Below are 20,029 nucleotides of genomic sequence, written 5' to 3' on the forward strand. Positions count from 1 at the left end.
CTAATAAAGTAACTCTTTAACCTATATAGGAATCAATCATGTCGATCGATTGATTGTTGCGGAGTCTGGCGACGAGCTGCTGTACAAAGAGCTGCATTTTAGCATGGCGCAGTTCCGCGGCATGGTACATGGGCTGGCTAGCGAGAGCCGGCGATTATTAACAGAGGAGTTAATGTTTAGCAGCAAGGCAGCGCCGGTGCCGGCAGTGCCATGGGAGAGCATACGTGACAACCCAACCGACGAGCGGCCAGGATGGAACTTTTTGAAGGATCATCGCACAAACATGCCCGTCAACGGCGAGAGGTGGTTATTTGAGCGGGTAGGCGAGAGCGCCAGCATCCGGAGTCGGTTCATGAAGCCCGGGACGCAGTCAGGGGTAGACCGACAGGCAATAGAGCGATACATGGACCGGGTGGTAGAATTTCGCGAGAAGCTGGCGGTGTTAATGCATATAACGGGTGGGCAGCCAGCGCGAGGGCCAGAGCTACTGAGCGTACGGCATAGCAACACAGTGCAAGGGGGGCATCGCAATATATTCATCGAGGACGGCATGGTGGTGTTTGTGACACGGTACCACAAGGGATACAAAGTCAGCGGCGACGTCAAGATTATCCATCGATATTTGCCGCGCGAGGTGGGCGAGCTGGTAGTGTGGTATATGTGGCTGGTGTTGCCGTTCCAGCAGCGGCTCGAGGCGTTGGTGTGGGAGAAGGAGGCAGTTTCGTCGCATATGTGGCCAGCAGACCCCAGCGGCCGCAAGTGGACGACCGATCGGCTGCGGGAGGCGTTGAAGCGCGAGAGCCGGATCGCGATGGGCCAGGAGTGGACGTTTGCCGGGTACCGGGAGATGGCGATTGGCATCAGCCGGCGGTTTTTGCGTGGATCGACAGCGTTCCAGGCAGATGAGGGCGAGGAGAATAAGGAGTGGGCTGAGGAGCAGGCAGGAGATTCGATTGCCGACGAGCAGGCGGGCCATACGTCGCACGTGGCGGGACTGGTATACGCGCGAGGGATCATGGAGCAGTCAGGGGCCGTGGCGGATAGGCGGCAGCAGTTCCGGGCATCGAGCACGGATTGGCATAGATTTTTGGGCTTCCAGGCAGGCTTGGACGACCAGAGAAGAAGCAGCAAGCGGAAGAGAGCGCCGTTTGAGAGCGAGGCAGACGAGGCAAGGGTGGATCGGTGGCAGCGGCTGAGGAAGATGGACGCGAGAGCGCAGCTGAAGCGCATGATGGGCGAGGAGGCCAAGTTCCGGGGGGTGCAGGAGGCAGCGATCAAAGCCATCACAGCAGGCGAGAGTCCCGTAGTAGCGGTGATGCCGACGGGGGCAGGCAAGAGCTTGTTGTTCATGTTGCCGGCGTGGGCAGAGCAGGGCGGCACGACGGTGGTGGTAGTGCCGTTGATCGCGTTGCGTGGCGACATGGCACAGCGGTGCAAGAAGCTAGGGATATCGTGCGTAGAGTGGCAGAGTCGGCGTCCGCCAGACGCAGCAGCGGTGGTGTTAGTGACGCCCGAGTCGGCAGTTGGAGAGGAATTTGCAACGTTTTTAAACCGGCTACGAGCGACGCGGCAGCTAGATCGGATTATTATCGACGAGTGCCATATCGTGTTAAACCGGCAGTACACGTTCCGCAAGCAGATGCAGCAGCTAGGTAAGCTAGTGGCTGTAGAGACGCAGATGGTCATGTTAACAGCAACGTTGCCACCCAGCGAGGAGGACGAGTTATTCCGGCGAATGCATTTTGAGCGTGGGCAGGTAAGAATGTTTAGGGCACCAACAGCACGGAGCAACATAGCGTACCGGGTGGTAAGGGTAGAGAAGGAGAGGAAGAGACAGGAGGTAGAGGCAACGGTGTTGGCGATGGTACAGCAGAAGGTCCGAAAGTATAAGAGCGGCAAGATTGTAGTGTACGGCAACTCAGTGCCAAAGGTCAAGGGGTTAGCCGAGAAGCTCAAGTGCCATGCGTATCATCACCACGCGGTTGGCAAGGCAAGCATGTTGGAGGAGTTCATGGGCGGCAAGCAGCGGGTGATTGTGGCAACCAGCGCGTTGGGCATGGGAGTGGACGTGCCCGATATCCGGTGCATTGTCCACATGGATTGGCCGTTTAGCGTGTTGGATTACGCGCAGGAGAGCGGGCGAGCCGGGCGAGACGGGGAGCGGAGCGAGGCCATCATGATGGTGCAGGACGGCGAGCAGCGAGCGGCGGATGACAAGCAGGGGGAGGCGGAGCAGCGGTTGGTGCGAGCATACGTCGAAGGCATAGACGAGGCGGCGACATGTAGACGGGTAATGTTGGACGGGTATTTAGACAGGCGCGAGGCCGAGCGAGCTCGGTGCGAGGAGGGAGAGGAGAGGTGTGACGTATGCATGAGAGCCGACGGGAGGAGATGGAGGAGGAGGAGATGGAGGAGGAGGAGATGGAGGAGGAGATGGAGGAGGAGATGGAGGAGGAGATGGAAGAGATGGAGGAGGTGGAGGAGGTGGAGGAGGTGGAGGAGATGGAGGTGGTGGAGGTGGCCGAGGGCGGCAGCAGCAACGAAGAAGAGGCGGAGACATTGGAGAGGGAGCAAGAAGAGGCGCGGCAGGCGTTTAATCAGCAGCAACGAGAGCAAGGCGGCCCGCGACAGAGATTGATACAGCAGCGGCAGCAGGAGTTCGCCGACGTCGAGTGGCTGCGTAGGCAGCTGGCGCAATGGATAAACCGGTGTGGGTTATGCGAGGCGGTAGGGCAAGGATCGAGCGCACACGACGTACGGCAATGTTGGCGACAGGAGAGCCAGCGGATCAAGGAGTCGATTAAGAGGATGGAAGAGACAATTAAGTTTGAGCGTTATTCGGGCTGTTTTTGGTGTGGAGTGCCGCAGGAGATATGCAATCGGTGGGAAAGGAATAGTTTTGGGCGATATCAGAGAGTCCAAGACGGGGATTGCCAGTATAGAGGGGTATTAATAGGCGGGTTATTAAGTATAGCATTAGGGCGGAGCGAGGTAGGAAACCGATGGACGGCGCGGTTAGAGGAGTTCGGGGTTAGTAATTCAGGAGCAGGGCCGACGTTGTTTGAGTTTTTAGGAAAAAAGCGATTGTTAGAGACGGTTGAGAGCAATAACTTAGCAGGAGAGTTTTGTTGGATTACAAGATTAATAGGCGAGTAGAGGAAATATAGAGAGTTGTAACGTTGACGAGGGTAGCTCCAACAGCTCGAGTAGGTCGGATAGTGTAAGCAGCGATAAAGGCAAGAGCAGCAAGATCAGCGAGAGCGTAGGCAGGGTTAGCAGCAAGAGAGATAGCAGCAACAGTGACGATAGTAGCAGCAGTAAGAGTAGCGACGAAGGCGAGGGCAGCGAGAGCAGTGATCAAGGCGAGAGCAGCGAGAGTAGTGACGAAGGCGAGGGTAGTAAAGATATTAGAGGTAGCGAAAGCAGCGGCAACAGCGAGAGCAATGAGAGCAACGACAAAGACGAGGGCAGAGAAGGTAACGAGAGCGGCGAGAGCAGTAAGAGCGCAGGCAGCGTTGGTAGCGAGAGCAATAGCTGCAACAGTGGCGATAGTGGCGATAGCGAGGGCAGCGACGACGGCGAGGATGGCGAGGATGGCGAGGATGGCGAGGACAGCGAGGGCAACTTGATGGCAGGTAGCGAAAGCAGTAATAGCAGCTTGAGCAGGGAGGAAAAGCGAGGGTCGTGACGACGGCGAGAGTAGCTCCGATAGCGAGAGCAGCAAGAGCGAGAGCAGCAAGAGCGGCAAGAGCAACGAGAGCGAGGCAGGCGAGGCAGGCGAGAGCAACGAGATGGCAAGTAGCGAGAGCGAGGCAGGCGAGGCAGGCGAGAGCAACGAGATGGCAAGTAGCGAGAGCGTAGGGAGCGAGAGAGGCGAGAGAAATAAGAGCAGCGACATGATAGGTACCGTTGGCAGCGAGAGCATCGAGAGCCGCGCATATAGCGAGAGTAACGAGAACAGAGCGAGTAGCGAGAGCAGCGACGACGGTAAGGACAGCGAGAGCAGGAGCCGCAGCGGCGAAAGGAGTTGTAGAAGCCGTAGCAGCGGTAGGAAGTGAGAAGCAGCGAGAGTAGCGCGAGCAGTGGGGGGACAGCAGGGACAGCGAGAGCAGTAGGGAAAGCAAGAGCAGGGGCAGAAGTAGTTATAGCGGCCGCAGGCGTAGTAGGAGCGGTGGGGAGTGAGGAGCAGAAGCGAGGATATCGATAGCAGCGAGAGCAGCGAGGACGGCGGGGATAGTAGGGATAGCGGGATCAGCTGTGAGAGAAGCGAGGATAGCGAGAGTAGGAAAGCAGGAGCCGCAGGCGCGATAGAAGTAAGAGTAGCAAGAGCAGTAAGAGCAGGATGTGTAGCCGCGAGGATAGAGGCAATTAAGGTAATTAAGGTGATTGCGATGATTGCGAGGACAGTAAGAGCAACAAGGGCAGCGCAAGAAAGGGGCGAACGGCAAGGGAATTAACTATTAAGTTAATTGTAGCGATTGCAAGGACAGCGGGAACAGCGAGGATAGTAAGGGCAGTAAGGGTAGAAAGGACAGCGGAAGCAGCGAGGACAACGAGGACAGCGAGGATTGTAAGGACAGCGGAAGCAGCGAGGACAACGAGGACAGCGAGGATTGTAAGGACAGCGGAAGCAGCGAGGACAACGAGGACAGCGAGGATTGTAAGGACAGCGGAAGCAGCGAGGATAATGAGGACAGCGTGTGATGGTTTTGGGCCGTTGCCCCGCACAGGCCACCTGCCAGATGCCTTAGCGTTGTTTTGATGTTCGCGCACGAGCCACCTGTTTGGTGGCCCATGCACACCCCCACTTAGATATATTCCGCGCAGAGCTTCTTACAAGCTCTGCACTGCAATTACTTTGTAATTCAACACAGTTTCAAATACCTGACCTATGTGAGACCCTTACACGTAATTGCAGTCACCGAACACTGGCCCAACGGTGCGCCTCACGAGAAGCGCCCCGTCGAACAAGTCATGAACCCTCTGGGGCTCGTGACTCCCCTCATCCCGAGATCGTGGAACTCCTCACTGAGGAGACATCGCGCGATACTCGCCCCAGCACTACAGAACACCGAAATCCTGCCCTCGGCGTCCCTCGTTTCATGCGAGAGACGGCCGCAACCATGAACCGCTCCCGTATGGACGAGAGCCACGAGAACTCAGCCCCCGAACAGCCTTCGCGTGCGACGGCGCCCACCTCCCAGACCAAAGAAACCCTAGAGCGTCGCGCCAGCGGCCTCCCCGAGCACACGGCAAGAACAACCTCTTCGACAGGGACGTACGCATTCCAGGACGCTACCCCTCCCTCGGCCACACCGATAGTGTACAGCAGCCACTGGACATTTCCGACGACTCTGACGACGAGCTTCCGACCACAATCACTACGCGCAAGAAGGGCGTGGCCTTCATAGACCATCGCGCCGACTTGAGCAGCCCATTGGGCATACGCTACCCATTAATGAGCGAGCAACGCCGCTACTCGCGCCAGTCTCAGGCCGAAGTCGACACTGATTATTTTTCTGAAGCGTGGCTCTCACCTGGACCCGCCGCGTCCTTAGAACCCCTAGTTGAACACGCCTACGAGCGTGCGCAATTCGAGCGACAGCCCTCTACGTCCTACGTCATTCCTCGCGAGGATAACGTGACCACCTTCGACCTCTGGGAGAACGATGCGCAAGGCAACCCCCAACGCAAAGATTCTCTCCACACTACGCCTATCGGACATACGAATAATGACCAGTCTAAGGCGTTGAACAGACTATATGATCAAATCCGCGATATGTGGAGAGACCTCGGCAACGAGCGCAAACACAGCGATCAGTTAGGCGAACAGCTTCTCGCAAGAGACAAGGTCATCGAAAACCTCCACAGCAAGGATCAAGAAACCCAAGATATCCTTGAGGGTTACAAGGGCGACGTCGCTGACACACAGGCTGTCCTTAAGAACTGCCAGGACCAACTTCAGTCTTCCGTCGCTACAGTTGCACGCCTAACCGAGGAGCTCCGCGACGCGCGCGGAAGCGCTCACGAAGACTACCAGCAGGCCCAGAACCAGGCAGAGAACCTCGCCGCCCGCAAATCGGCCTACAAGGACAAATACCGACAGGAGCACGACGCCCACCGAGCCACATTAGAGAATATGAAGAAACTCCAGGCTAAGCTAAAACAGGCTACAGCCAAGGTTTCTAGGTCAGCCAGGCGCGGCCACACAGGCCCTTCCCCCCCAGACTCATCGGACTCTGAAGGCGACGATGCCAACAGTCCTCTACCAGCCCTCTCTCGCCAAGGTCAGCGCGGCACTCAGTCTACGAAAAATCGATACTCCGATGACGAAGAGTACGATCACCGTCGCCACCCCCGCCCAAAGAAACCTGAACCTGAGGCATTCTCCGGTAATGGCACCACTTCCGCCGACTATCTTAAGTGGAAGATGGACGTCACCGATTGGTTTGCTGATTATCCCTACGAGTTCGCCTCAGAAACCAAGAAGCTTAGCTACATCCGCCAGAAGACCAAGGACAAGGCTTTCGGATGCCTCCAGCATGGGTACCTCGAACCTGGAGCTGAGTTCGCGCACAGTAACGAGGCTTGGTCTATCCTTGACTCTGTCTATAAGTCGCTGAACACTAGCATCGAAGCTCAGTCCTGGTATGAGAGCTTGAATTCCACTATGAAGCCCACAGAGTCTATGGGTGAGTACATCGCCCGCTTTAACGTCGGCACCTCGGCCCTTCGTTGGCCCGACACCCTCAAGATCCAGTTCATGCGCAACCGGCTGCCTGTATGGTGGCGCGACATGACCGCCATGAAAGTCTTAGAGTCTAGCCTCACCTACCTTGACTTCTGTCAAACCCTTCGTCTCCTCGAACAGTCCAACCCACAACGAGCCACTACAACTGGCAACCGTAGAGGAAATCAGAGTTTAGAAGGTGGCGGGGGCGGCGGAGCAGGCGGCAATAAGTCCACTCCCTCTAACGGACCCCGGAACGGTGGATCCAGCTCGGGATCTGGCCCCCGTGGCCGCTCTGACATCCAGGTCAAGGTCCTCCGTCACTTAAATCGTTGTTTCAACTGTCTTAAGAAGAATCACACCTTTAAGGCTACAGGAGGTTACTGCTCTAAGGAGCCGGTCGCCTCTTTTGACTCGTACCCCGAAGTTCAGGACGCTCTTGAGAAGGCTATTGCTAACAATGGCGTACCCGTCGGAGAGCCAGCCCGCCCTAAGGTCAAGGGCGCCGCAGCTAGCGTCACCTCCACCTCTCCCCAACCTTCGGAAAATGCTTAGTCCCTGGCGACAGTCGCCCCCAGGGACCTCCCCGGCATGAGAAGCCACCCCCAGTACAACCACCAGCACATCCCCTAATTCCCCCTGCCCCTTCTGTCGAAGACAGCGAAGAAGAAGAGGAGTTACATCCTAACCGCTTTGTCGACGATTCTTTGACCCTAGCCCTTTCCCCTACCGTAGAAGTCAGCTCTGACGATGAGTCCGACCCGGATCCAACACTCCAGGCAATTGCGAACCGTGTCAAGGCTCTAAAACAACAGAGCCAGACTGGATCCCGGATCACCGTCTCGGCCATTGCTGCCGCCGCTATACGCGGTGATAAGTATCAGCCTCTAGTAGGCCAGCAATTAGTCTTTAAAGGAATCATTTCTTCTCATCGCTCCTCTCCTCAACACGTCGAAATCATGGGTGACACTGGTTGTGCTTCTCTCTTCATTGATTCTTCTCATGCCCGCGCACATAAATACGACCTTATCTCTCTCTCCCAGCCTGCTACTCTAGAACTCGCTGATGGCTCTCTAGTGGCAGGCGTTACCCATATGGCCCGGGTAACTGTCACATTTGGCACCCACACCGAAGATGTCCTAGCCTATGTCACCAAACTCTCTGGTGTCCAAATGATCCTAGGAACGCCCTGGTTCCAAACCCATGAACCCCGAGTTAACTGGAAAGACATGTCTCTAAGTTTTGACTCGGAGCACTGTCTAATTAACTGTATCCACGACCACCGACCCTGTCACACTCAGAGCAGCCGGCACCACAAGCAACCTCTCCCCCAGGTCCCTGACCCTTGCCGGAAGGTTGCTCGTCACCCCAAAGCACCCCCACCAATTGATGTAGCTTTCATCTCTAGCCGCGTAGCCGCGGCAGCCGTCTGTCACGACCAGGACATTTGTATCACCTCTTACGATGAAATCGGCCGCATCGCCGAGCTATCCGACAAGGAATGGGAGGACACTCAGCACCTACGTGCTGCAGGAGCCAAAGTGCTCCCAGAGGATTACGAGAAGTTCCGCGACAAGATGGAACGTCCGCACATGACGAGACAAGAAATCCTCAAGCGATTACCTAAGGTCCTTCATCCCTTGTACCAAGGTTTTGACCCTAAAGAAGCGGACGAGCTCCCAGAGCTCCGGGGTAACCTTGACCACAAAATCGAACTTAAGCTCGACGATACTGGCCAGCCGCCTAAGCCGTCATTCCAGCGTCTACGCCCAATGTCCCGAGATGAAGCCCGAGCGGTGAAACTCTATGTGGACGACATGATCAAGAAAGGACACGTCGAACGCAGCACTTCCGCCTGGGCCGCACCCCTTCTTGTTGTGCGCAAGCCAGGTGGAGGCATCCGCATATGCGTCGACTATCGCGGTCTGAACGCCCACACTGTCAAGAACCGAAATGCCCCACCACTAATCCGGGACATGCTTGCTAAGCTCTCAAAATCGCGATACTTCTCCAAGGTAGATGTGATCGCCGCATTCAATAAGATACGCATCAAAGAAGAACATAAACACCTCTCCGCCTTCATCACGCCCTACGGACTGTACCAATACACTGTTATGCCCTTCGGCATGTGCAATAGCCCAGGAACCTTCCAAGCATACATTAACGACGTCCTACACGAATATCTCGATGAGTTCTGCATGGCTTACTTAGACGATGTAATTATCTTTAGTGAGACTCTTGATCAACACGAGAAGCACCTAGTACAGGTAGTCTCTCGGCTCGCAGACGCCGGATTGCCTATGGACATTCTTAAATCCGACTTCATAACGACAGAGGTTAAATTCCTCGGGCTTATCATCACCGCCGACGGTATTAAAATGGACCCAGACAAAGTCAGCGCCATTCAGGACTGGAAGCTTCCGCAATCTCTAAAAGATGTACAAGCCTTTTTAGGTTTTGCTAACTTCTACCGCCGATTTATACGCGGTTTCTCGGATATCGCAAAACCTTTAACGCATCTCACTAAGGGCGACCCTAAGCTATTCAAGATGACTAAAGAAGCTGAGCGCTCCTTCCTCGCACTGAAAGTCGCCTTCTGTAGCGACGTGGTGCTCGCCCACTTTGACCCCGACCTAAAGACTATCGTAGAAACTGACGCGTCTGACTATGTGTACGCAGCAGTGCTCTCCCAGGTCCAGCCAGACGGATCAGTCCGGCCGGTCGCCTATCTCTCAAAGAAGATGTCGCCCACAGAGTGTAATTACGAGATATACGACAAGGAGCTCCTCGCTATAGTCCGCGCCTTCGAGGAATGGAGGCCAGAACTCGCAGGAGTTCCTGAGGCGGTAGAAGTGCTAACAGACCATCGCGGGCTCGAATACTTCCGCTCTAAACGCAATCTCAATCGTCGACAAGCCCGCTGGGCTGAGTTCCTAGAGGAATTCGACTTTCGCATACAATACCGCCCTGGTAAACAGGGTACTAAACCCGACAGCCTTACCCGCCGGACAGGAGACTTGCCAGACTCAGTCACGGACGACCGGGTCCAGCACCAATGCCAGACTATCCTAGGTTCCAACCGATGGGGCGGCAGCTATGCCGCTGTACGCCTCGCCGGAGTATGCCTGGGCGACAATCCTTGCGACCTAGGCTCCGTCCTTACACTGATGCAAGAGAGCGGCGAAGGCGCTTCACTGTCCACCTCTACAATGTTGGTAGGGTTAGCCCGCTTCTCCCTAAAGGGCACCCATGACCCATATGACGACATCGAAGGAGCCGACGATCGCCCCCTCGACGATGTCCTCTTAGAACTCTGCCTTAGCGACCCACGCCTACGCGATGTAAAGACAGCCCTCGCTTCTAATGACCGCCGTATCCCACATTACCTCATAGCGGAAGGCATTCGGATGGAACTAGCCGACCTAGAAGCCAGCAACGACGGCAAGCTATTTATTGGCAACGGGCGTCTTGTCGTCCCCTTCAGTGAGAAACTCCGTACGAGGATTATCGCACACATCCACAATAGCCTACCGGGCGGCCACGGAGGTCGCACGACGACGTACCAACAAGTAAGCCAGTGGTACTACTGGCAGGGCATGACGAACACAATTGCGCGCTTTACCAACAACTGTCTAACCTGTAAACGCTCTAAGGTTAACCGCACCGCCAAACATAGTTTGCTTCACCCGCTGCCTGTCCCTACTCAGTACTGGGATGACATATCCATCGACTTCATCACCCCACTGCCTAAGTCAACCTGGTGTGGTCACTCTTACCAACACATCATGGTCGTGGTTGACCGTCTATCAAAAATGAAGAAGTTCATTGCAATGGAAAACCTAGAGGTGCCTACAGTCGTTGACAAGTTTATGGAATACATCTGGAAAGAGGAAGGATACCCAAGGACTCTTGTATCAGATCGGGGCCGCCAATTCACGTCACATTTCTGGAATCGCCTGTGTGCCCAGGTGGGAACGCACCCTAAACTCTCTACCTCCCATCACCCAGAAACCGACGGTCAGACCGAGAATGCAAACGCCGATCTCAAACAATACCTAAGGGCGTACGTTAACTACCTACAGACGGATTGGGCCCAGCTATTGCCTTTAGCAGAATTTGAAGCCAATTCGGCCATTAGCACAGCTACCGGGTTATCTCCGTTCCTCGCCACAAAGGGACGCCAACCGCGATCTGGACTGGAGCCCGCTCACCTTCTGCGCCCCCTTAACAACCACCCTACTATCGCCCAACAGCAACGGAACGCTGATGCCCTCGCCCAGCGCATTGACACAACGCGCACCTTCCTGCGACAACAAATCCTATGGGCTCAAGACAAGATGAAAGAGTTCGCAGACGCGAACCGATACCCAGCACCACGGTTCGACGTGGGTGACTGGGTGATGCTGAACGCCCGCCACATTAAAACCGAAAGACCAGTTAAGTCACTAGACCACAAGAATATAGGGCCATACCAGATCACTCGGGTCATTGACAACATGGCCTACGAACTAGACCTCCCTCCTCAGCTTAAAGCTATCTTCCCAGCCTTCCACCCATGGCTCCTACAACCGTACGAGGACGACGCCTTACCCGGACAACCTCGTCCAGGCGATGCCGCTCCCCCCGAAGTCCACCTTGGCAACGATGGAGTCACAGAATACGTGGTCTCCCAAGTCCTAGACTCTCGCATACGACGCAATCTCGTCGACCCTCACACAGGTGAGCGTGGATTGCTGCAATACAAGGTGGAATGGGTGGGCGACGATCAGTCAGAGCCATGGCAGCCCTACCATAACCTGCGCAGCTGTAAAGAGTCAGTCCAGGACTTTCACAGCCGCAACCCTGGCCGACCAGGACCACACGCCACATTTCATGACTACGATGACGACGGACAGCTCGCTATAGCCCTGCTCCAGCTACTAGATAGCAAGTACTCAAATAAGTTTGCGCCTCAGTCGGAACTTTGAGCGCTTTTCGGGGGGGACGTGTGATGGTTTTGGGCCGTTGCCCCGCACAGGCCACCTGCCAGATGCCTTAGCGTTGTTTTGATGTTCGCGCACGAGCCACCTGTTTGGTGGCCCATGCACACCCCCACTTAGATATATTCCGCGCAGAGCTTCTTACAAGCTCTGCACTGCAATTACTTTGTAATTCAACACAGTTTCAAATACCTGACCTATGTGAGACCCTTACACAGCGAGGATAGTAAGAACAGCGAGGATAGTAAGGACAGTAAGAGTAGCGAGGATAGCGAAAGTAGGAGAGTAGCAGTAGCAATAGCAGTAGCCGGAGGTGTATATAAGCTGTAAGAGGTAAGAGGTAGAAGTAAGGATATTATAAGCAGCAAGGATAGCAGGGGCAGAAGCGGCAACAGGTGCAGGGGTAGTAGGAGTAGTAATAAGAATATTAAGAGCAGTGCAAGTTACAAGGACAAGGGACAAAGTAAGGACAGTAGAGATAGTAAGAGTATCAGGAGCAGCGAGAACAGAAGCCGTAGGATTGATAGCGAAGATATTAAGAGCAGCAAGGAAAGCGAAAGTAGCGAGGGTAGTAAGAGCAGCGACAAGAGGAGCGGTAGCGGCCGCCGAAACCGCAGTTACCGCAGGTGGAGGAGGCGTAGGAGGTAAGGGGCAGAAGAGAGCAGTAGAGACAGCGGGAACAGCGGGGAAAGCGAGAGCAGCAAGAAGGACGGGGATAGTAGAGATAGAGGAAGTGGCGAGAGCAGAAGCAGTAATAGGGAGGATTGCGGAATGCGGAGGAGTAAGAGCGGTAGGAGTAAGAGTAGCAAGAGCAGGACGTAGAAGTAAGAGCCGTAGGAGCAGGAGCAGTAAGAATAGCAGGAGTAGCAAGGGTAGGAGCTTTAAAGGCGGCAGCAACGAGGGTGTTACAAGCAGCGAAAATAATAGGAGCAGGGAGAGTGGTCGCAGTAAGGATAGCGATAGAAGCGAGGTTGGCGACAGCAGGGACAGTAGTAGTAGCAAGAATAGCGAGAGTAGCGAGAGCAATAGCAGTGAGAGCTAGAGCATTAAGAGTAGCAGCAATAAGAGCAGTAACCGTAGGAGTAGGCGCATTAAGAGTAAAAGCTGCAGGAGTAAGAGCAGTAAGGGCGGAAATAGTAGGAGCGTAATTAGCGAGAGCAGGAGCAGCGAGGACAGCAGGAGCAGCTGGAATGGCGAGAGCAGCAAGGACGGAGTGGATAGCAAGAATAGGAAGCGTAGGGGCCGCAGTGGCGATATTTGTAGAAGCGGCAGTAAACACAGGTGTAGTAGTAGCCGTAGGAGTAATAACGAGCATGTTAAAAGCAGCAAGGACGGCAGGAACAGCGGGAGTTGCAATAGTAGAACCCGTAACCGTAATTGAATAGACAGTAAGAGTGATAGTCGCGATAGAAGGAAAAGTTACAAGAATAGCAGCCGTAGCCGTGGTAGAAGCAAGAGTAATTATAATAGAGGCAAAGATAGTAACAGTAGTAAGAGTAATAAGCACAGTAAGGGTATAGTAAGAGCAAAAGTTTAAAGAAGAGTTATTTATGTTAAAAATAAGTATGCAGGTATAAAGCAAAGAAAAGAAAGATTCGAAAAGAGAGAGTATAAAGTTGGTGAGATTCATAATCGATAGATGAGGTAGGTAAAACAGGTATAGTTTGTAGTATATATTAGATAGTGTTTAAGAAAGAAATCAAGCATAGAATTAAGTAGGATTTAAGGATTAGGATTGTAGTAGAAGACAGAGCAAGTTATTAGGAATACATTAATAAGAAGATAGAAGAAAAGATTAAGTTTATATAAAAGTAGAGTCATAAGAAGAAGATATAAATAAAAAAGATATAAGAGATTATGTTTCAATAATATTAAAAAGAGATGTTAGAAAAGAAAGAAGAATAAAAGAAACCCGATATAATTTAAGAGGAGTATAGTAAAGGGAATAGAAGATAGGTAGAAGAAGAAAGAGAGAGAAAGATAAGGAAGTTTATAGAGAAGGACATAAGAAGCAAAAGATAAAGAGAAAGAAGGAGAAGTAAAGAAAATAGAAAGAGAAGTAAAGAAAAATATAGAGCAAGTAAAGAGAGAGTAGCAAGAACAGCAGTAGTAATAAGGATAAGGATAGAGTTAAGGTACAGTACAATAATGCATAGTGGGTATTTAAGCAACAGTAGTAAGACGAGGCAGGCCGTGTTGGACGTGCATACAGTAGGTAGAGTTTAAGTTTACCGACGCAGAATAGTGATAGAGGTATATAGGGTAGTAGATAATGCGATGCGGTATATAGACGGCGGTAGGCGAAGGACAGAGCCGACACAATATACAACAGTATTAGAGAACTAAGAGGTAGTAGGCAAAGGAGATAGTTGAAGAAGTATTTAGGTTGTGTTTAGTATAGCGAATGGTATAACGTGTGTATACAAGCAATAAGAAGATAATAGATACGGAGGAGATTAGACAGCAGATATAAAAGATTGTTAGTTTCGAGGGTATTTATAGCAAGGTTGTTAGGATTAGTATAGGGAAGCAAGAATAGAGTAGCATAGGGATAGATAGGAGGTTAGTAGAACAGAGAGTTAAAGTAAATTTAATAGAGGGATTCGTAAGACAGTTTTAGAGCAAGTAGGGGTTAGGGTGTACAGAAACGAATAGGTTAATAAGAGAGTTTTATTAGAGTCAGCCGTTTATAATAGAGGAGAACAATAAACAACAGAGGTTATTGCAGAGAAGGGTATAGGCCGAGGTAAAGGGAAGAAGAGAGAAGATATAGTGGCAATAGGAAAAGTTTCCGAGTTAGGGTATTTAGTAGATGTTATATAGATTAAGTGATAAAAGCGAGTAAATTAGATTAAAAATAAGGAGAGATAGAAATAGATGAAGAGGAAAGGAAAGAAGAGAGAGGAACAGAAGAGAGAGAGGGGAAGGATGGATGTGGTGGAGAGGAGAGATGAGGAGGGGCAGGGAGGGTTGGAGCAGCAGGAGCAGGAGCAGGAGCGACAAGGCGGGTGGCGGAGGTGAATACAGCAGCGGCAACAGGAGTTTAGGGAGGTAGAGTAGTGAGGTAGGGAATTAGGATGGTAGGGGAATGGATAGGGAATATGCAAAGGGGCGGATAATGGGCGAAGCGAGGAAAATATAGGGAGATGTTGGTGAGGGGAGGGGGGAAGTGTAAAAGAAGCGATTACGATTGTTTTAGAGCCGATTCAGTTTAAGGGTTATTAGGGGCGTTTTTGGTGGGAGGTAGAGTAGGAAAGGAATTGTTAGGGGCGGTATTAGAAGGTAAGAGATGCAAATTAACAGTATAAAGGAGTATTCACGGGGGTTTATTAGGGCAGCGTTTAGGTAGAGGGAGGTAGGAAAGCGTTAGGGGCGGGGTTAAAGGGGAGAAGAGGATTTATAGTAGATAAGACAGGGTTAGGGGTATAGAAGGAAGAAAGGGTTAGGGTTACAGAATAAAGAGAGGGATAGGTAAGAAATGAATAGAAGAATAAAAATATTCATAAGGAGATAAAGGAGGATTAGATTACAGGCAAAATAAGGTAGAAGAGCAATTCGTTAGGTAGTATGTAGAGGGGAAAGAGTGGGTAATAAGATATAGAAGGCGAGTATTAGAAAAGTATTTGGAGGGGCAAGGAGGCGAAGAGAGATATAAAGAAGAGGAGGAGAGATTTTTAGTGTGTAGACAAGCGGACAAGGAGATAGACAGCAGCAAAGAGCAGTAATAAAGAGGAGATATAGTAGAGAGGAGGGTAGAGCAGTAGGAGCAGGAGCGACAAGGCGGGTAGTAGAGTTTAATACGGCAGTGATAACAGGAGTTTAGGCAGGTAGAGTAGTAAGACAGGCAATTAGGATAGTAGGGGAATAGATAGGGAATATGCGAAGGGCGGGTGATAAGCAAAGCGAGGACAAAATAGGGAGATGTTAGTGACGGGGAGGAGAAATACAAAAGAAGCAGTTAAGATTGTGTTAGAGTAGATTTGTATAAGGGTTATTCGTTATGTATTTAGTAGGGAGTTAGGCAGGAGAAATGTAAGGGGTAGGAGAGGAATTGTTCGGGGCAGTATTGGATAGTACGAGACGCAAATTGATAGTGTAACAGAGTATTAATAGGGGGGTTAATAGAGGAAGAGGTAGGGTAGAGGGAGGTAAGAGAGTAGTGGAGGGCGCGGTTAAAGGGGTTAGGGGTAGAGAGAGGAAGGGTCAGGAGAGGAAGGGTCAGGGAGGGTAGAGAGGATCAGGGAGGGTAGAGAGGATCAGGGAGGGTAGAGAGGATCAGGGAGGGTAAAGAGGGTTAGGTATTATAGTATAAGAAGATAACTAGAGAAAGTAAGTAAAAAGAGTTAAGAATAATAAAGTGGATAGTAAATAATATATAGGGGGGTTTTAGAGAGGAGGAAATATAAGAGAGTTTACTAGAAAATAAGAAAGAGGGGTTTCAGAGTAGGCAGAAGCGTAAAGCAAGAGCATAGGGCAGAGGAAAAGAGGAAAAGAGGTAGAGTTTAAAGAAGGCCGCCGGTTGCGGTAAGGAAGATGCAAAGGCGAGAGTAGTAGAAGAGAATATAAGAGAGGATTATATGTTAGGGGTAAATAGGTAAGAGGGGCGGGGATTTAGGGGCGCAAAAGGAGGGTAGAGAAAGAAAATACAAGAGAGGTAGAGGTAAAGGGTTAGAAAGAGAGTTAGAATAGAATTTTTATAAGATAAGGTAGGTTTAGAGGACGCAGAGTTGTAGAGCGAAGTAGAGGGTAGGGTGTAAGAGTAGAGAGTAAGGAGTTAAAAGAAGTTAGATAGGGCGTATAAGTAGTAACACCCCGTTTTTAGGGTTAAGAAGTATTTAGGAGGAGAAAGGGAGAAGTAGGAAAAGAAGAGGGAGAGTAAGAGTAAGCCGTAAGGTGTCACAAAGAGGGTAGAGTAAGAGTAGAGGAGAGAGTAGAGGGGTGGTGGGTGGACCCGTAAGGTGTTACAAAAAGGGTGGAGTAAGAGTAGTTATTGTAGGATTAATTAGGTTATAGGAACGCAGGCGGTGGAGTGAGTTCCGGGGGCGCAGTACAGCAAGTCAGACGGGCAGATAGGACAGACAAGGAGGCGAAACAAGTAGTAAGGGGGAAGAGGAGGTTTCACAAGTAGGTAGGGCGAAGAGAGGGTTTCATAGGTAAGTAGGATATAAAGAGAAAGGGGAGTGTTAGGAAGAGATAAGTAAGGTATTATAAAGAAGAGGAGTATGTGTTATAAGGGTAGATAGTAGCGTGTAAAGAGTAGAGTAAAGAGTAGAGTAAAGAGTAGAGTAAAGAGTAGATAGTAGAGAGTGTAGGAAGTTAAGAAGGAGTAGAAGTGGTAAAGGAAGAGAGGGAGTAGGTAATAAAAACGGTAAGAGAGAGTAAAACGCAGAAGGAAAAGTAAAGAAAGTAGGTAAGTAAAGAGAAGTAGTAGGTAGTAGAAGAAGAGAAGTAGAGAAATAAAGAAAGGTTACAGGGTTAGGGAGAGTAAGAAGGGTAAGGGAGTAGGGATAATAGAAGAGGATAGAAGAGATAGTAAAAGAGAAAAAAAGAGAAGAGATATAAGAAGAGAGAAAGAGTGAAGAAGAGAGAGATGATAGTTAATATAATATAGAAAAGTAAGAAAATAGATATAAGAGAATAGAATAGTAATAAAGAGTAAGAGTAAGAGCAGAAGTAAAGGAAAGGAAGAGAGAGAAAAAGGAAAATGAGAAGTAGAAGTGAAGAAGAAAGAGAGCAAGAAAGAGAGCAAGAGTAAAGAAAAGGGTAAGAGTAGAAGTAGAAGTAGTGAAAGCGGTAAGAGAGAGTAAAGTAGGTAGTAGTAGAAGAAAGAAGTATAGAAAGGAAGTAAAGAGGAGTAGTAGGTAGTAGAAAAAGAGAAGTAGAGGGAGTAAAGAAAGTCGGAGAAGAAAGAGAAAAAGGGTGAGAAGAGGTAATGAGTAAGGAGTAGGAAGAGAAAGGTTAGAGAGTAGAGTTAAAAGTAAAAATTCGAAAGGGTTAGTAGAAGGAGAGAAAAAGGAAGGAGTAGGGAGTGAGGTAAGTAGGAGAGAAAGAGGTAGAAAGAAGAGGAAATAGGGAAAGTAAAGTAGATCAAGAGAGAGGAAAGGGAAGTTAGAGGAGTAAAAGAAGTTGAGAGAGGAAAAGAGGGGAGGTGTAGTAGTAGAGGGAGAGGGTAAGGGAGAGATTGAGGGTAAGGGAGAGATTGAGGGTAAGGAGAGATTGAGGTAAGGGAGAGAGTGAGGGTAAGGGATTTTAGGGAGGAGGAAATACAAGAGAGTTTAATAGAAAGCAAGAAAGAGGGGATTGAGAGTAGGCGGAAGGGCGAAGGGAGAGGGTAGGGCAGAGGAAAAGAGGTTAAGTTTCAAGAAGCCGGCCGTTGCGGTAATAATAATACAAAAGCGAGAGTAGTAGAAAAGAATATAAGAGAATATTATATTTTAGAGGTAGATAGATAAGAGAGGGCGCGGAGTTGTAGACGCAAAATAATAGTAGAGAAAGAAAATACAAGAGAGATAGAGGTAAAGGCAAAGAAAGAGAGTAAGAAGAGGAGTTTTATCAAGGTAAGATAGATTAAGGGGGCGCAGAGGGTAAATTGTAAGAGTAGAGAGTAGAGAAAGAAGAGAGAGAGAGTAAGAGTAAGCTGTAAGGTATCACAAAAAGGGTAGAGGAGAGGGTAGAGTAGAGAGAAGAAGTTTAACAAGTATAAGATAAAAGAAAGAAGAAATATAAAAGTAGAGAGAAGTAAAGAAGAAGAAGAGAATCGAAGAAGTATAGGAGGATAGAAAGAAAAGAAGGAGGTAAACGAAAAGAGAAAATAAATAAGAAGAGTATAAAAGAAGAGAGTTAGAAATTAAGACGAAGTAGATAAGGAAAGAGGTATATTAGAAGAAGAAAGGATAAAGAGAAAAGAGAGGAAAGAAAAGTAGATTATTAAAAGAGAAAGAAGAAGGTAAGAGCAGAAGTAAGCGTAAAAGTAAGAGGAAAGAGAAAGAGAGTAAGAGTACGAGTAGGAGTAAAGGTAGTAATAATAGTATTAGTGAGTGTAAGAGTAAAGGGAATAATAAGAATAAGAGTAACGGTGATAAGGAGGGAGAAATAGAAGAGAAAAATAAAAAAAGTATTATAAAGCGGTAAGAAAAGAAGAAGAAAATAAAGACAAAGGGAGAAATGTAAAAAGTAGAAAGAAGAGAAAAGAGAGTTAGAAAGTAGAAAGTAAGAATAGAAAAGTAGTGATTAGAGAGTAAGGAGAAGGAGTAGAAGTGCAGTATGTATAAAGAATAAATTAAGGAGAAGATAGTAGAGAAAAAGATTAGAGGAAAGAAAGGTAAAAGAGAAAAAGGTAGAAAGAGGAAAGTAGAGTAAAGAAGATAAAGAAGAGTAAGAAAGGGACAGTAGAGAAAAGAATAGGAAGAGGTAATAGGTAGAAAGTAGAAAGAAGATAATAGTAGAAAAGAAAAGAGAGAAATAGGTAGAAGAGTAGAGAGAAGAAGTTTAATAAGTAGAAGATAAAAGGGAGAAGAAATATAAGAGTAGGGGAGAGTAAAAAAGAACAGAGTTAAGGAAGAGGAAATAAGAAGAGTATAAAAGAAGATGGTATGAAGTAGAGATAAAGTAGAGAAGAGGAGAAGAAAATTAGGAGAAGAAAAGATAGAGGGGTAAGAGAGGGAGAAGAAGATAAGAAGAATAGAGAGAGAGATAAGATTGTAAGTAAGAAAAAGAATAGAGGTAATAGTGAGAGTAGAGGTATTAAGAATAGTATTAGTTAGTATAATAGAAAGGGTAATAGAGATGGAGAAATAGAAGTAGAAGAGAAGAAAGAAAAAAGGAAATTAGAGGAGAAAGAGGTAAAAAAAGGATAAGGAAAGAGAAAAAAAGGAGATGAGAGATAAGAGAAGTAGAGAGAGTAGAAGAAAAGAAAGAGAAAAAGAGGAAGTGAAAGAGAGGAGGAGAGAAAGTGAAAGAGAAGAGGGGAGAAAAGAGAAGAGAAGAAATAAAGAGAATAAAGGGAAAGTAGAGAGTGAAAGGGTAGAAGAGTAGAAAAGAAGAGTTTATAGAGTAAAAGAGAAGAAGTAAAGAAAGTAAAGAGTGAAGGGATAGAAGAAGAAGAGTAGGGAATTAAAATGAAAAGGTAGGAGAGAAGAAGTAGAAAGTAAAGAAAATAAGAATAGGAGGTATAGAGAGTAGAATTGGAGAGTAGAAGAAAGAGGGAAGTTAGAGGAGAGTTAGAAGTTAGGAGAGTTGAGGAGGGTTAGGGTTAGGGTTAGGGTTAGGGTTAGGGTTAGGGTTAGGGTTAGGGTTAGGGTTAGGGTTAGGGTTAGGGTTA

General features: G+C 49.2%; 5 protein-coding genes across 5 annotated transcripts; 2 read left to right on the forward strand and 3 right to left on the reverse strand.

The window, feature by feature from the left end:
• Positions 1-103: 103 nt before the first annotated feature.
• PtrM4_087620 (uncharacterized protein) lies at positions 104-2,804 on the forward strand (the record flags this gene model as incomplete). Its single annotated transcript, XM_066106789.1, has 3 exons — positions 104-2,290; positions 2,377-2,680; positions 2,776-2,804. 3 exons carry the CDS (start codon positions 104-106, stop codon positions 2,802-2,804), a joined length of 2,520 nt encoding a protein of 839 aa, XP_065963727.1.
• A 329-nt stretch (positions 2,805-3,133) lies between these two features.
• PtrM4_087630 (uncharacterized protein) lies at positions 3,134-3,898 on the reverse strand (the record flags this gene model as incomplete). Its single annotated transcript, XM_066106790.1, has 1 exon — positions 3,134-3,898. One exon carries the CDS (start codon positions 3,896-3,898, stop codon positions 3,134-3,136), a length of 765 nt encoding a protein of 254 aa, XP_065963728.1.
• A 479-nt stretch (positions 3,899-4,377) lies between these two features.
• On the reverse strand, positions 4,378-4,796 carry PtrM4_087640 (uncharacterized protein; the record flags this gene model as incomplete). Its single annotated transcript, XM_066106791.1, has 2 exons — positions 4,378-4,735; positions 4,774-4,796. 2 exons carry the CDS (start codon positions 4,794-4,796, stop codon positions 4,378-4,380), a joined length of 381 nt encoding a protein of 126 aa, XP_065963729.1.
• Positions 4,797-5,123: 327 nt separating this feature from the next.
• Positions 5,124-11,697, forward strand: PtrM4_087650 (Myosin-tail-1 domain containing protein; the record flags this gene model as incomplete). Its single annotated transcript, XM_066106792.1, has 3 exons — positions 5,124-5,278; positions 5,323-7,246; positions 7,309-11,697. 3 exons carry the CDS (start codon positions 5,124-5,126, stop codon positions 11,695-11,697), a joined length of 6,468 nt encoding a protein of 2,155 aa, XP_065963730.1.
• A 222-nt stretch (positions 11,698-11,919) lies between these two features.
• PtrM4_087660 (uncharacterized protein) lies at positions 11,920-13,024 on the reverse strand (the record flags this gene model as incomplete). The annotated part of the gene is made up of 2 exons (XM_066106793.1): positions 11,920-12,588; positions 12,698-13,024. 2 exons carry the CDS (start codon positions 13,022-13,024, stop codon positions 11,920-11,922), a joined length of 996 nt encoding a protein of 331 aa, XP_065963731.1.
• Positions 13,025-20,029: the final 7,005 nt, after the last annotated feature.

This window comes from Pyrenophora tritici-repentis, chromosome 3, assembly GCF_003171515.1.
Source record: "Pyrenophora tritici-repentis strain M4 chromosome 3, whole genome shotgun sequence".
Lineage (NCBI taxonomy): Eukaryota > Fungi > Ascomycota > Dothideomycetes > Pleosporales > Pleosporaceae > Pyrenophora > Pyrenophora tritici-repentis.